Source organism: Zophobas morio, unplaced genomic scaffold (genome assembly GCF_036711695.1).
Source record: "Zophobas morio isolate AGI-343-1 ecotype UQ-CSIRO unplaced genomic scaffold, CSIRO_AGI_Zmor_V1 ptg000002l, whole genome shotgun sequence".
In the NCBI taxonomy this organism is placed as follows: Eukaryota; Metazoa; Arthropoda; class Insecta; order Coleoptera; family Tenebrionidae; genus Zophobas; species Zophobas morio.
This window is the reverse complement of record NW_026972107.1, coordinates 25435132-25449130: the sequence shown is the minus strand read 5'-3', so window position 1 is coordinate 25449130 and position 13999 is coordinate 25435132. Positions and strand designations below refer to the sequence as shown.

The window sequence follows — 13999 nt, the reverse complement described above, 5'->3', positions numbered from 1 at the left end:
CATAAACCTAGTATCAGACGAAACCTTACTCAGATACAAGTTTCAAAATATTATAAAATACGGGATATCTGAGTAATGTTGTAAAAGAGTAAAAAGTTCTCTATTGTATAATGAAACAGAGCCAAAAATAATAAAAAAACGACCATTCTCTTTCTTTTCTTTTGACCACTTGCAATTTTACGGGGTTCAGGGAGACTTTAAAATAAATAAAAACCTAAATTTATAACTGCTATTTCGTAAGATTTTCAATCTAAATACAAATAAAAACGAATTTTTGTTTCTTAGGTGAAGATCAACCATAAATTTATTGAAGTTTAGTGACTTTGTCTGTTATGCGTGTCTGCTTGGAATCTAGCGTAAGCTAAGGGAGTATTCTGCAATAGAATCACTTTAATCCATGTCTAATTTCATGTTTTCTCCACGTTTCACAACTTGTAGAATAGGAAAATGCAGGTCTCCCATTTCTGTCTATCCTTGATTTTACTGCACTTCAAAACTACAGAATTGATCACTCTGTTTTGGAAAAGCATCAAATACATGGTACAATGCTGACCAAAATTTTTACACCTCAAAAAAATTGATCATGTCGTAGCCAAATTTTGTGAAATGTATCTTTTCTGTCATCTGTAAATTTTTCCGCTTTTCACATCACTCATCACAGTATGTACAAGACCACGGTATATAAAAAATTTAAAAATGCAAGTCACTTGGCAAATTATAAAACAGTTGTAGGACTAGGACTTGGATGGACAGCCGTGGTTTAGATTCTGCTTAATAAAACACAGTTCTGGTTTTATCTTTTTCATGTATCACACTTTGGTTTACATATGTTACTACTGTTACAAGAAATTAAAACCGAGTTCAAATTTGAATTCAATTTATGGGACGTCCCCATAATGCAAATGCGTTCCTTGACACCTTTTATGCAGACTGTGCTAACTTGGCTTCTACAACTCATCAGCAACATTTTTTTAGATGTTCCATAACGTTATGTTTACATAGTGTTTCAAGTTTATAACAATTTTTTAAAGACAAACTAATTTGTAATATTAAAACGTTTTCACTTTTAGAACAGCACAAAAGTGACTAAATTACAAGCGAGAAGAGTACTAACAGAACATGCAGTGGCGTACCGACATAATGACTATAGTTAAAACGTGTCTTATTAGTACCATATTTAGTTTATATAGTAGTTTTTATACATATGTACTATTACGATACGTGTTAAATATTTTAATGTGATGGATAATTTTGCTTGTAAAATATAATGTAAGCACAATTTTTTACAAGGACGACTGGAGGAGAAGCAACATTTTAGATGCGTTGAAGTAATTACGCTTTTAAGACAGTTTACAAATTAAAAAAAAAAGTGCTTAATCTTCAAATCAACATTTTTGCGCTTGTTCAATTGTCGTTAACAAAGCAAATGAGGTCAATACAATCTGTAATACACAATGTTGTTTTCCTTTCTGTTTTCTTGAAATAAAATAACAGAATTATTGTAAAATAAAACATGTAAAACAATGTTTTAAGAATCATTATCAAAGTTGGGTTGCACCCGTTGGAAATCTTGGATTAAATAAGGTCAAGTTATAATTTCTACTTTGTATAATTTTTCTATTAAAAAAGATAAACTTCTAAGTTGTGTACTACTAGATAAAATTTAATTTGCAATTCCAGTGAAAAAAACCGTTTAAATGAGTAAAATTATTTCGCGATTCGTGATTAGCAACAAAAGTTACAACTAAATCAGTGTTATAGAAAGAACTACACTTCAATATAAACACTTTGTCAACGTATGAAACAAAAAAAAGATTGCTGCCTCCTGTGAGGTTTGAACTCACGACCCCTGGTTTACGAGACCAGTGCTCTACCACTGAGCTAAAGAGGCTACTGATTCAAGCAGCGTTCACACCGCATGAAACCGTACCGCTCTCTCCCTCGTTATATTTAATATTGTTCAACATAAACAAGGGACAAATAATGACCTTGTAAGAGGCATAACAAACGAACTTTTGTATATAACTCCATTCAAGTCGATTTCCTGGTATTAACACACCTCTTTTAATGAGATCGACATTTAACATTGCTGCGTGGTTTCGGCTATTTCATACAAAAGAAAATATTATTATAGATAATTGATCATGATTACGTAACGTGAGCGTTAAATTTGTATTTCCAGTTATATAAAATGTTAAGTTTATTGTTCTTTATCATCTCTAATGCAGTTACGAATATTTGTCGGTTGCAGATCTTTGTATACGTAATAATAATACATAATTGATTCAGATTAGGGCAGTTGAGTAATTGCGGCTATGTCGCAGTACTTAATTGTTAATTGTGGGATGCAAATGCGCGACCGTTGGTGGCCAAAAAGGAAAATTATTTGTAATTTTACACCTTCTTCAATTAATTTAACAACGATGACCGTGCCATTTTACAGACACGTCATCCTAATGGCTTTGCATGATATGTTTTATCTCATCTTGTGTCAGTCAGGTTTGACCCCATCTGTTAAGTGTCGCCTAGTATTTAATTTTGTACAGGAAATCGAACATACATACGTTAGTATTATAAATAATATTTGCTAAGATAAGACTGATTTTGGCAAATGACACACTGTAAGAAAATAAAGGGCGGGTGGGCGGGGCTAATACTTGCTAAGATAAGATTGATTTTGGCAAATGATACCTTCTAAGAAAATAAAGGACGGGTGAGTGGGGCTAGTACATGCCAATTGCGCACAAGTCTAAATTACCCAAATTATTATATTATTTTTATATAAGTTATGTATGAGTCCGACAAATCTGCAGAAGTATGAACCTTACTTAGCATAATTATTAAAACCGGAGAAGTACCACTTTTGAAGGCTTCTTTTTTTTATTCCATAAATGCAGTCTACTCTTTTGATGTATGGTGGTCGGTGACACTTTTCTAGAATGACAGCTGTAAAGTTTCAAAGTAACGTATTTTCTGTGATGTTTTCGGTACGGTGGTGCCAATTTAGCATTGAATTTGATCTTTATTTATTACAATTTGGTTATCCATCTTCGATTATATTTATTATAGTGCATGTATATGAAGTTTTGTTGTTTTTACAGTAATCTAATTATATACTACAATTTTAAAAATGTTATTCTGGTTTTCTAAAGGCCAGTTTATCAATACGCAGTTAAGTTAAAGTAACTGGCAGTTAAAGCTTGTCTGTTTATCATTACCCGCTAACTCAAAAGTGGTGGTCAAAGTGCCTGATAAATTGACTGACAGTTCAATCTGTCAGTTGAAGCGATATCCACCAGTTAGTGGCAACATAACCTAACAAATCTAAACAATCTGTTATTGGTTTAACAATATTACAAAGGTTGAATTATAATTAAAACAAGTACCAAAGTAATATTATAAACATTTTTACTATTACTTTTACTGGGTGTTATTTCATACGAATTGTTAAAGTAACGAAAACTCGTAACCCAGTGGAAAGGCACTACTTATATTGTGTGGAAACGAAGATTTCCAATTCTAGCATGAGGACTGAGATTAAAGTTGGAAAGTACTCTAGCTGTCATTGTTGCAACAGCTGTACCACCCACATAATATAGCTCTAAATAACAATGAAAATGAATCGGTTTTGGATCCAGACGAAAATGATCACAATATCAATTTTGATGCGGACCATGTTGTGGAACCAATTGACAGTGAAAATATGAGAAATACAAGCGACTTACTATTAGCTGATTATTTTTGCCGGGTCTAATGTATGTACCAAAAATTGAAAACCTATCTAATAATATTTATTTATTCATGTACCAACTTGTTTCATTTTTAATTCCAAATACTGTTTTTCTAATGCTAAATTTTCCATTTTCATGACTGATCACGTGAAACGCGATGTACAATCGTTGAATACCGAATGCGGATCGAATCAGATGGAATTTTAAAGTTCTTTAGCATGGGCTACTTTTGAACTGACCAATCACAACTCATTTCCAGTGGGGTGAGCGTTACCAACATAAGAGAGTAACAGCTAAATGTTATCTGACAGTTAGTTACCAGATGCTTTTAATTGAGCATTGATAAACCGGCCCAGTGTTCTACTATTTCTTCACACAAAAATTGGTCTAAATTTATTTAGACAGAACTTTCCTCGCCTCTGAAGTACCATACAATAATAACCAGCTTATTCGAAACAGTATAAATTTGATTTTGCAATTTTTTTTATGACAACCCCTGTAAGTATTCAGGTAAAGAAAAGAAGGATGTTATTGGTAGGTAGGTTTTATCATTACAAAATTCTGTGATAACGTCATCAACATTTTATCAATTGCATCAATTTTGATAGGCGCAGTATAATACTAATAATAACACTATATTCTCAAAATTTCGGGAAAATAGGGTGAGTTCTTGTTTTTGTTTTGATCAATAAACTAAATTGCCTCATTCAATTTTTTTTAAGTCATCTTGTAAAAGCACTTCTAAGAACTATGAATGCATTGATTAACCACACGACTCGTAATATTTTGCACATTATAGATAGGATTTATTCGGCAAACTTTTGAGATGACATCATCAATTTGGGAGGGGGGATCAACGGATAATTTTGGTAAACGATTTATGATTAACAAATAATAAAATAAACTGACTTTATACTATACAAAAATTTTTGAGGTCACGTCATTAGATTGTTGGTGTGGGTGATCAAACAAATTTTCGTTAACGTTTTACCATCTACACGTTATTCCTAAAATAGCTATTAGATATTTTGATAACAATCGATTCAGTACTTCTGGAGATTAGCAAACGGAAAAGGGAGATCCATTTTTCGTACTCTTGGGGTCATGAAACGTTGAGAACACATGAAAGTAGTAGAAAGTTGTTTGTTCAACAGTTGGTGGCATATTCTAAAATAATCCAATAAAATATGAAGAAATACATTTTTTTGGGCCACCATTCTCTAAATACTTATTTCCGAGTAGCCTAAATCGTTCGGAAACAAGCTGTTTTCGACTTAGACCGTAGAAAATGACATTAACAATTCAATTGATCTCGTTATCGTCAATAAAATTTTATAGTGTAGAATGAAATTTCCAAAACTATACGATGAGTACATGTTCCTGAAACTGTATCGCAGGATTATGTCAATTTGAAAAAGACGATCTTGCAAGTCTCAAGAGTATGATAATGTAATCTTCAGATCTTCGTATCTTCTAAACGATACTTGACACTATGTAACTATACAAACATCCTCATTTAAATTCATATAACTTTCGCGCCAATATACTTTCCGAAATATTGCACCTTGTTAAGTTGAGATCCACAATTGTCACCCATACAATCAGACAATCACACATAAACTATATACCTAACCTAAAAACTCAACATCTTAAGCACATCTACACACATACAGCGCACAATTTGGTAAGCCCTAACTTGTTATAATCATAATTAATTATAGTGCCGAAACATACTCGAGATCTACTACTTTCATTATATTTGACACTGTATATTATCAACAAAAGCTACACAATGCAATTACAGCCATTATTTTAGGTCATAATTATTTATGCCTTCCTATACTGCATTCGTTGTAGATCATAATAACACCAGAAGTCATCATCATATTCCACTTGCTAACATCGTGAATGATTTATTTACACCTGGTAAATCTAGTAGTGTTTCACTTTGAAGTCAGAGATGAACACTAAATTGATATAATATTGCAAGACCAAGTGACCAGATTCTCAAGTTTTAAGGTGAATAGTTGTTAACACATTCGGCCCTCAGTGTCCGCGTTCTTCACTTCTTATTAGAAACATTAAATGAAGAGCACGGGCGTCACGTGGCACTGCTTGCTTAGGACGTGACGTGTGGAATGTCGGCAATGGTCTATCTCATTTCTCTTTACAAACTTCTCCAATATTGTGCTGTAATACACTGAGGGCGGTTGATGAAACGAACTGAAATGTGAACGTCCACTTCTGAGTTAGATAATTCGACTTTCTTCAAAGCTACCTATCTGATGAAAGTTAGTTACAGATTATGAATGAATACAGATTTTTGCTCACAATATCAAAGTGACTAACCATTCACGAAATAAGTTTAATTAAATTCAAATTTTAAATATGACAGTTACTTTCCAAATATTGAAAAAAAAATACATGTTCGGTTTTTTACAGAGTCGTTAGTGTTTTCTTAATTTAAGTACATATTTACTCCGTTTACATCATTTTTATAAGTGATAACAAACAGTTTTTATTATCTGAGTAAGTATTGATATCTAGATTTTCTAAAAGCGGAAGTGGATTATGTCCCACAGTACAGCAGTCCTTCGCAAATTTTTCTTTTCTTTTAAAATTTTTAACATTCAAAAGATCTTACGCGCAGATGAATAAATTCCAACCCTTTTCCTTTCCCTTTCTTTGACGAACCCAATTGTCTGCGTTTTTTCCTTACGTTACGTCACAGCACTTTTGTGCCGGTAACCCTCCTGTTTTCTTTATTTTCCAGTCGCAGATGTCTTTTAAACGTGGGGTTTCCTTGAGCAGCTGTCGTCCTGCTTCGAGGGCGTCTTTGTGTTCCACATTCGTTCGCGTGGCTCCTTTCCAGACTTCTACTACGCCGTATTGGCGCACGCACGCACTTTACACCTTTTACTTTCAGCAACAGAGGCGTAGGCTTCGCAATTTTCGCCGAAAACACCTCGGCAAATCGATAAGTGTTCGCCGTTCTCTGTTCAACGCAGCGGCGTCAATGCTCTTGTTAATTATTTAATTGATCTCATGTTTAAATTATTTGTTTGTTTAAATTATGGCAGACGGGATGATGTCATCCTTCTTTCTACGCCTATGTTTTCTTCAAGACAGGATCACCGATCCCCTCTTGCTTATATTTGCGTCGTATGTCGTGACCATTGTGCAATGTTAAACTGCTACCTGAGTGCCCATCAGGGTGGACACAAAAAAGGGGGTATGGTAGAACCAGCAGACGTTTCCTTTGTCTTCAAGCACACGTGTCTTCTAATGCATCTTCAAAATTTATCCAACACATATGGTCGCTTGCGTGTTAAAGGGCGGAAAAATCCGCTCAGTTGCTCGCCTGTTTTTACCGTTCTTTTTTATAATTCATGGACGTGCAGAACTGATGGGATTACAAAGTTAATTGTTTAAAATCAATTGCGCAGGATTTATCAGAGTGTAGTTTCAAAACTGTCAGCAGCAGAGGATCTTTTTTATTTAACTTAATTTGAGAAAAATGAATAATTAATTGCGAGTGTCTGTTACGTCTATTTTCATTTGCAAATAATGCCAAATTTTCGTTGAGTATCAGTTCTAAATTATTCATAAAATCTCTTGAGGTACCATTTATGATTCGGGAACAACACTCTGAATTTATGCCACATTAGACAATTTTGCCTTCCGATATGTATGCACTGTTAATTATAGAAACTATCTGGTTTATTTATAAATGCATGTACAATTGCAGAACGTGTTTAAAAACAACATATTTTCTAACCAATCGTGGTATTTACTACCAGAATATTTTATGTAAAATAACCCTGGAATAAAAAATATTATTAAGGTACCAATTTCCTATGGACATACTGTTTTTAAAAGTATGAAACGAAAGCTATTAGAATCCAATTCATGTTTGTTGGGCATTTCACACTTCGTAAATGTTAAAATGCAGGTTTCGTGTTTGTGTCTGTCTGTTTCATGTCTGTTGGCGATAAATGTACCCGGTATATGCCATTATATGATGACATGAATTCTACTTAAAATCATTGCTCAAAATATAATAATGGAATAACGTAGCGTATAACAGCAGATTAACAATAAAATAATTTTGTTTGCTCTGTACTAATTTACTATCAAAACTTTTGTTCTTTAATTAATTAAACACAAATCATCACTTGCCCACAAATTACCATGTTAAAAATGAATTTCCTTACTATCGACCGAAAATTCATTTTTGACGTGGTTCATAACAAAACGAATCATCTTTAAAAAGGCAATTTTTCTTAAACAAATATTATCCAAAGAGATTATTTTTACTCTCTGAGCGTACGCCAAGTTAGGAGGGATTGTGACAGGATTCACTTCGGGGGCACCTAATTTTATGTTTTCTCGACGTTTCATAACCGCAAGAGTATGAAAAAGTGGCTCTCCTATTTCAATTTGTCTGTCGTTTGCTGGCGAGTTTATTAAATGAATAATCTCCTAAATTACAGATCTGATTGTTGTGAGGTTTTAGGCATATTTTAGGAATATCGTGTAAATGGTAAAACGCTAATAATTTTTTGTGTTCACAATTGCACAAAAAGTAAACAATATTAAGAATTATCTCAAATCTACAGGAGTGTTATTTGATTAGCCATATCGTCATATCGGAATTAAGGCTCTTCAAAACAGTTGATAAAGCCTACAATGTGATAAATTAAAGTTGGTCTCAAGTGGAAAATATTAATTATGGTTCATATTTAAAAATATAATCAAATAAGACAATGTTTCGTACAAAGTGCGATAAGCAAATAATGTGATAGTGAGATAACAAAAATAGACGTCATTGAGAGTGGATTTGAAAGAATGGGAAAACACAATACATGTAATCAATTTGATACATTACGCATTGACTATCGAACGATCGAACAATGAACATGCGAAATGTTTGAGCTAAAAGTTTTATCCAATTTAATCACTTAATTCATACATTGACTTGATTGATAATTTTTTTGGCTATAAAATCAATAATACCATATCTTTTTTCCTTGTTACCTGCTTTAAAATTAGCATTTGCCTCCAACAAAATCGATTCATTTCATTCACGGAACCAAAAATAACTCTGAATAATAATTATTAAATAATACACCCAACAATCCTGTCAGATCCAGGATTTGAAGGTATACGAGGTATTCTCTTAATTCGACATTGTCAGAAAATCCTACTCACGAAAATCAAATACTTGACTCCGCTTGGATCATTTTATTCGCAAGTTTTCGCGTTTATTTATTGCAATATAATAATCGACGATGTAAAACAGACTGTTTGGGCCAAAAATAACTGGCTTATTTTAAACTGTTTAATATACACAGCGCATTCTACCATAAACAAACTTCCACATGAATACGAAACGTTTAGAGAATTCAACATACAGGCTAAAAACAATATGAAATTATAACTCTCAAGCACGAAGCTTCGTATCGATTGAATTCTAAACATGTTCCCATACGACAAAATATTGCAAAAATATTTTCGTACTTACCTGGCAGCACACTGAACAACTGACCCGGTTTCACCCACATATATAAAATGCACGAATCCGACCCAGCATGTAATCATTCTGAGATATTTATACGTTTCGGACTTGATTGACAAAAACATTTTTTCTCAATTAGAAAGCAATGAAAAAAAAGGTGAGTAGCGGAGATCAATACCCATTTGTGATTTGTTGCCCAATGCTGTTCTTGAGAAACAGTTTTTCGCTGCTACATGTTAAATTAACAAAAAATGTAATTTGGTCAGTTGAAAAAAGAATGAACATAATACCAAAGAAATCAAAATTACGTTATAGCTTTTATTAATACTTCAACAAACTAGTCTGTTCACATTTTAAAGATGTATCATTTGTTGATTTATGTTGATCACAGGATCAAAATCTCATTCCTGCACGTTATCGACGCTGACGCGTTCGTGCATTTTAAATTTGTATCTCATGAAGTTTCACCGAATTTGCACGAGGTTTCGATTTGATTAAAAATGGTATACCAGAACAACAAAGTCTATTATAATTAACCAGAGTACAGCGATGAATTATCAATTGACTTGTAAAAATAAACAAGGTATCTATGTGTATGTGCTAATAATGCTAAGTATCAGCACTATTGCAAACGGATCAAAAGTAAGTTGTGCTTCTATTTTGCCAATTAACAAAGAACGGTGTATTTTAAATGTAAATTGCGTTGTTCGTGGATCTTTAATATGTGGACAAACATCATTGTTACCGTATTAAAAGGTAGCATTGCGATTTTTATTTAAAAACTGCCCTTACCTTGGAGGTTCTCCTCGTGGAGAGCAAGCTAAAAAAAACGAGTTGTTTCTAAAGCATCTAAAAAATTAATATTCTTACACAAAAGCACCCTCTTTTCGCCAATGTTTTTTTTGCTGCCGGAACGACATTCTACAATTTTAGGAGCATCCAAACAAATATTTGACGTCGGGGGAGGTTGATCACCAGCACCAATGTCAGAACACGATGAAGAAACTTTAGTTTTAGTTTTAAGCCTAAAGCCCGTGATTTCATTTTGTAGTTCGCTGATAATATTTTTGGCTTCATTGATACATTTAGTCTTTCTACAAATCAGCTCTTCTTTCAATTTTCTAACGTACTGGTCATCCACTGGCCTTGCCAAATCGCGTGTTAGAGTTTCAACACTCTTTGCGGAAGGTTTTGTTATTAACTGGCATATTTGTGCTTTGCTTTGTTTAATTTCATTTTTTAATCCGTCTACATAGTAATTTGATTCTACTGGCGTGGGAGTACATGGGGGATTCGTTGACGGCGAGTCCAATTTTACTTTTATTGTGTAACTTAGATTGTTCTGTCGGCGGTGGAAACAAGGCGATGGCGTTCTTATAGCACAATATTGAGTATTCCTGCTATGCAGATTATTTTGAATATTATTCTGTTTGTTGTTCCCCATAATTTGATAATTAGCTCGATACGAACGACCGGAAGGATCGACACAAGTTCGTGGTGCGTAATCGCTACCGATGTAACGTATTGAGTTCTTTTTGCAGTATCTGCCATGCGAAAACTCTCTATTATTCATACAACTCGAACAAACCACAGACGTCGGTCGTTTATTTATGGCAGGATTACTTAAAAAACTATCCACATATTTGTAAACGGGATGAAGATGATTGAAATTTTTTCCCGAAGGAAGTTCACTGGTGTATGTATTTGACGAAAAACCATTTGCTTTTTCACGGATTTGGTGCGGGTAACAATGCTGCACCGCGTCTGCTTCCCGCATATTTGGATTTGTATTTGGCGATAGCTTAGTCCTGTATTGTTTTTCTTTCATTTATAAAACGTAAACAAACTTTTAGGTTATGTTTTCGTTTTTGTATTACACTGAAGCTTTGGAACAAGGGTATTATATCTTCAAACAACACAATCCACTGCACACATTTTCCACTTAATTTGCGAAATTTTATATTGAAAATACACAAATCATTCGAAGAACGCGGGCAAAATTAACTGAAATTTTGACAGCTAACACAACAATTTTCTTGTGTGGTGGCGACATCTAATGACATATATCTGCAGTCTTGCTCGATAAAGACAGATTTACCTTTTATTATCTATTAACAAGTTTGGTTTGTTTTAAAACTCTTTAAATTTTTAGTAACTGAAGAAATAACATCGTAGAATAATAAATTATGTTGTGGATTTGGTTTTAATTCATATTATCTTGCGTACAGTCACCTGTTTTATCGGCGGCACAAATTTTAATTTCCTGTAGTAATAACTGGATGAAACGAATCTTAACCTCAAAAATTGTTCGACGTGAGTTAATTCGAATATAAAACTGTATTAACGTTAAACTTAATTATTTAAAATGAACGTAACTCTACCTCCAGGTGCAGGTATCGAAAATGTGGATGCAGAACAAATGAAAACTGTAAGTAATAGGTATATAACGTTTCTGATATAACCTGTAATTTTATTCCCATAGTTTAAAGACTTCCTTATATCATACAACAAGTTAGCGGAATTATGTTTCACTGATTGCGTCTCGGACTTCACGTCTAGGAATATTAAAGGAAGTGAAGTAAGTAATATTACAATGAACGTTGCAACTTTTATTCAGTTCATCAATTGCAGGATAGGTGTGCGCTAAATTGTCTAGAAAAATTTCTTAAAGTAAACCAAAGAATTTCCCAGAGGTTCCAAGAGTTTCAGATGCTTGCCAATGAAAATGCACTCGCGGCAGCTCAAAAGCTGGGCCAAAATCCAACCTGATCTAATTTTCTATTTTTGTTATTGCCATCGTTAGTACATGTTTGTTACAAAATATAGTTTTACCACAAAATATCCATTGTACAAATTTCAAACAGTGACCTATTTAAGTTCATCTTTGACAGCAGTGTTTCTTTTCATTTTGATAGAACTGAGTGTCATCATTTTGCAACCTGACTACGTCGTTATCTACAGTGGCAGGAAACTGTAAACGCTCGTGATTATCAACCGCTGCGTTTATTAACGTTAACATTGCTTCATCTGTAATAAATATAAGTTAGTGACACTTTAGTTACTCACTATGCTTACCTATATGAACGTTGTCTTTGGCTGATGTAATGAACCATGCTAGAATATTATATTTTTCGCAGAAGTTCACAATCTCGTTAGGCAGTGTGGCTATGGTAATATCACCTTTGTTTGCTAAAATTACAACTGGAACGGGGTGACTACCAGGCAGATGCACCTTACGTCTCAGATCTAGTAGCCACTAGAAAACAGAGATTTACGCCTTTTCTATATCGTTTTTGTTAAAACTTACTTTTTCCACAGATCTAAAGGTCTCTGGACGAGTTAAATCGAAAACGATGGCTGCAGCCACACTACGATGTGTGAGGATTTTTAATAAATGCGAAAATATTTCGAATTTTTTACTTACGCATATCGATAATATACACCTGTCAAGGATCCGAATCTTTCGTGTCCCGCGATGTCCCATAATTGTATATTTATTTGAGTATTTTTGTCCCAAGATATGCTTTTAATCGCAAAGTCGGCTCCAATGGTTATTTTATAGGAAGAGGAAAAAGTACCTGTAACACCACCAGGCTTTTATAACCCGTAACATCGCTGACATTAATTTACTACTTCAAACATTTTTTTGTGATGAGTTAATATGAGATGCGCATATTAAACATTTTTCGTATGTTATCAAAAAATAAAATACCGCTGCATAGTTTAGAAATTGATTATTATTAGATGGAAAGATAAGCAGATAAGCTTAATATCTTTTAATTAAATGTGTACACACATTTTTCTGGCACATTCTAGACCTGAATTAAAACACTCCAAGTCGTTGAACAAAAGATAATAATTTTAGTTTTAACACAAACAATAGATAATTTTATCGCCGTAAACTATACAAAATAATTATGTTTTCGCAGTATGCTGTTTTTTGTTTTACAACTGATAAGAATGAATTGCACTGAATATGCAAATCCGTCGAAACCAAATTATCAGAGCCATTGATTTTTTCTGGACAAGTCTACTTTGCGAACAATTCGAAATTTCGACCCTCCGTGCAGTTTCATATTGATTAAGTGAGGTATGTAAAGAATGCGGCTTATATCGATTATTACAGGAATTCGTTAACGTGCCACCACGGAGAAAATGACATCAAAATCATGTGATTTTTCACTCGATTCGATTTATCACTCACCATCAGCATATCTCCTGATTATGGAAGTTTTTCCTAAAAATGAAAAAAGTCTTAATAAGATACAAATACAAACAAACAGTTTTCACGTAATGGACTGTGCGATAATAACAAAAGAAAAACTTTACCAACTCCAAAATCTCCAATGACTAGAATTTTAAAGAGCAGTTCTTTTTTTCGAAATTGCAGCAGAAGATCACTTTCTTCTGACGCCACAGACTGGAGTGATTCCTCATTGGCACTGTTTTCACTATCCATTATTTTTTTTTTGTCATAACAGAATCGCAAAAAGTGACAAAAGAGTTACTCGAAACGTGTGTAAAAAAATATAATTATCGACTACCTCATTGTTAGCTCACACTTATCTATCACCGCACTTGGGTTCAGACAGGTGGAATTGGCGCTAAACTTGTACAATAATAAAGATAAGAGAGTTTGTGCTGCCGCCATCTACGAGCTTCCACAGGAAAATCGATAGCAGGCAGCAGGAATGGAATGTTCTTTATGAAAATTGTACACACAGATGGCAGCAGTTACCTAATACAAAAA

General features: G+C 33.7%; 3 protein-coding genes and 1 non-coding gene across 4 annotated transcripts in view; 1 reads left to right on the top strand and 3 right to left on the bottom strand.

Moving 5' to 3' along the window:
- Nucleotides 1-11282, bottom strand: part of LOC135131548 (uncharacterized) — a 79311-nt gene extending 68029 nt beyond the window's left edge. The window contains exons 1-2 of the mRNA XM_064059348.1: nt 10120-11282; nt 10042-10069 (exon numbers count right to left, since the gene is read on the bottom strand). Of these exons, the coding sequence (XP_063915418.1) occupies nt 10042-10069; nt 10120-11077 (986 nt within the window). The 5' untranslated portion in view covers nt 11078-11282. The remainder of the gene's footprint in view (nt 1-10041; nt 10070-10119) is intronic.
- On the bottom strand, nt 1820-1891 carry Trnat-cgu (transfer RNA threonine (anticodon CGU)). Its single transcript has one exon. It is a non-coding gene; the product is annotated as a tRNA-Thr (tRNA).
- A 97-nt stretch (nt 11283-11379) lies between the features above and the next one.
- LOC135131530 (mitochondrial import inner membrane translocase subunit Tim9) lies at nt 11380-12088 on the top strand. Its single transcript, XM_064059313.1, has 3 exons — nt 11380-11677; nt 11732-11827; nt 11881-12088. Exons 1-3 carry the CDS (start codon nt 11615-11617, stop codon nt 12016-12018), a joined length of 297 nt encoding a protein of 98 aa, XP_063915383.1. The 5' UTR covers nt 11380-11614; the 3' UTR covers nt 12019-12088.
- On the bottom strand, nt 11846-13865 carry LOC135131519 (ras-related protein Rab-32-like). The gene is made up of 6 exons (XM_064059302.1): nt 13579-13865; nt 13454-13486; nt 12674-12827; nt 12557-12617; nt 12325-12505; nt 11846-12276 (listed from the first exon to the last, which is right to left on the bottom strand). Exons 1-6 carry the CDS (start codon nt 13706-13708, stop codon nt 12128-12130), a joined length of 708 nt encoding a protein of 235 aa, XP_063915372.1. The 5' UTR covers nt 13709-13865; the 3' UTR covers nt 11846-12127.
- Nucleotides 13866-13999: the final 134 nt, after the last annotated feature.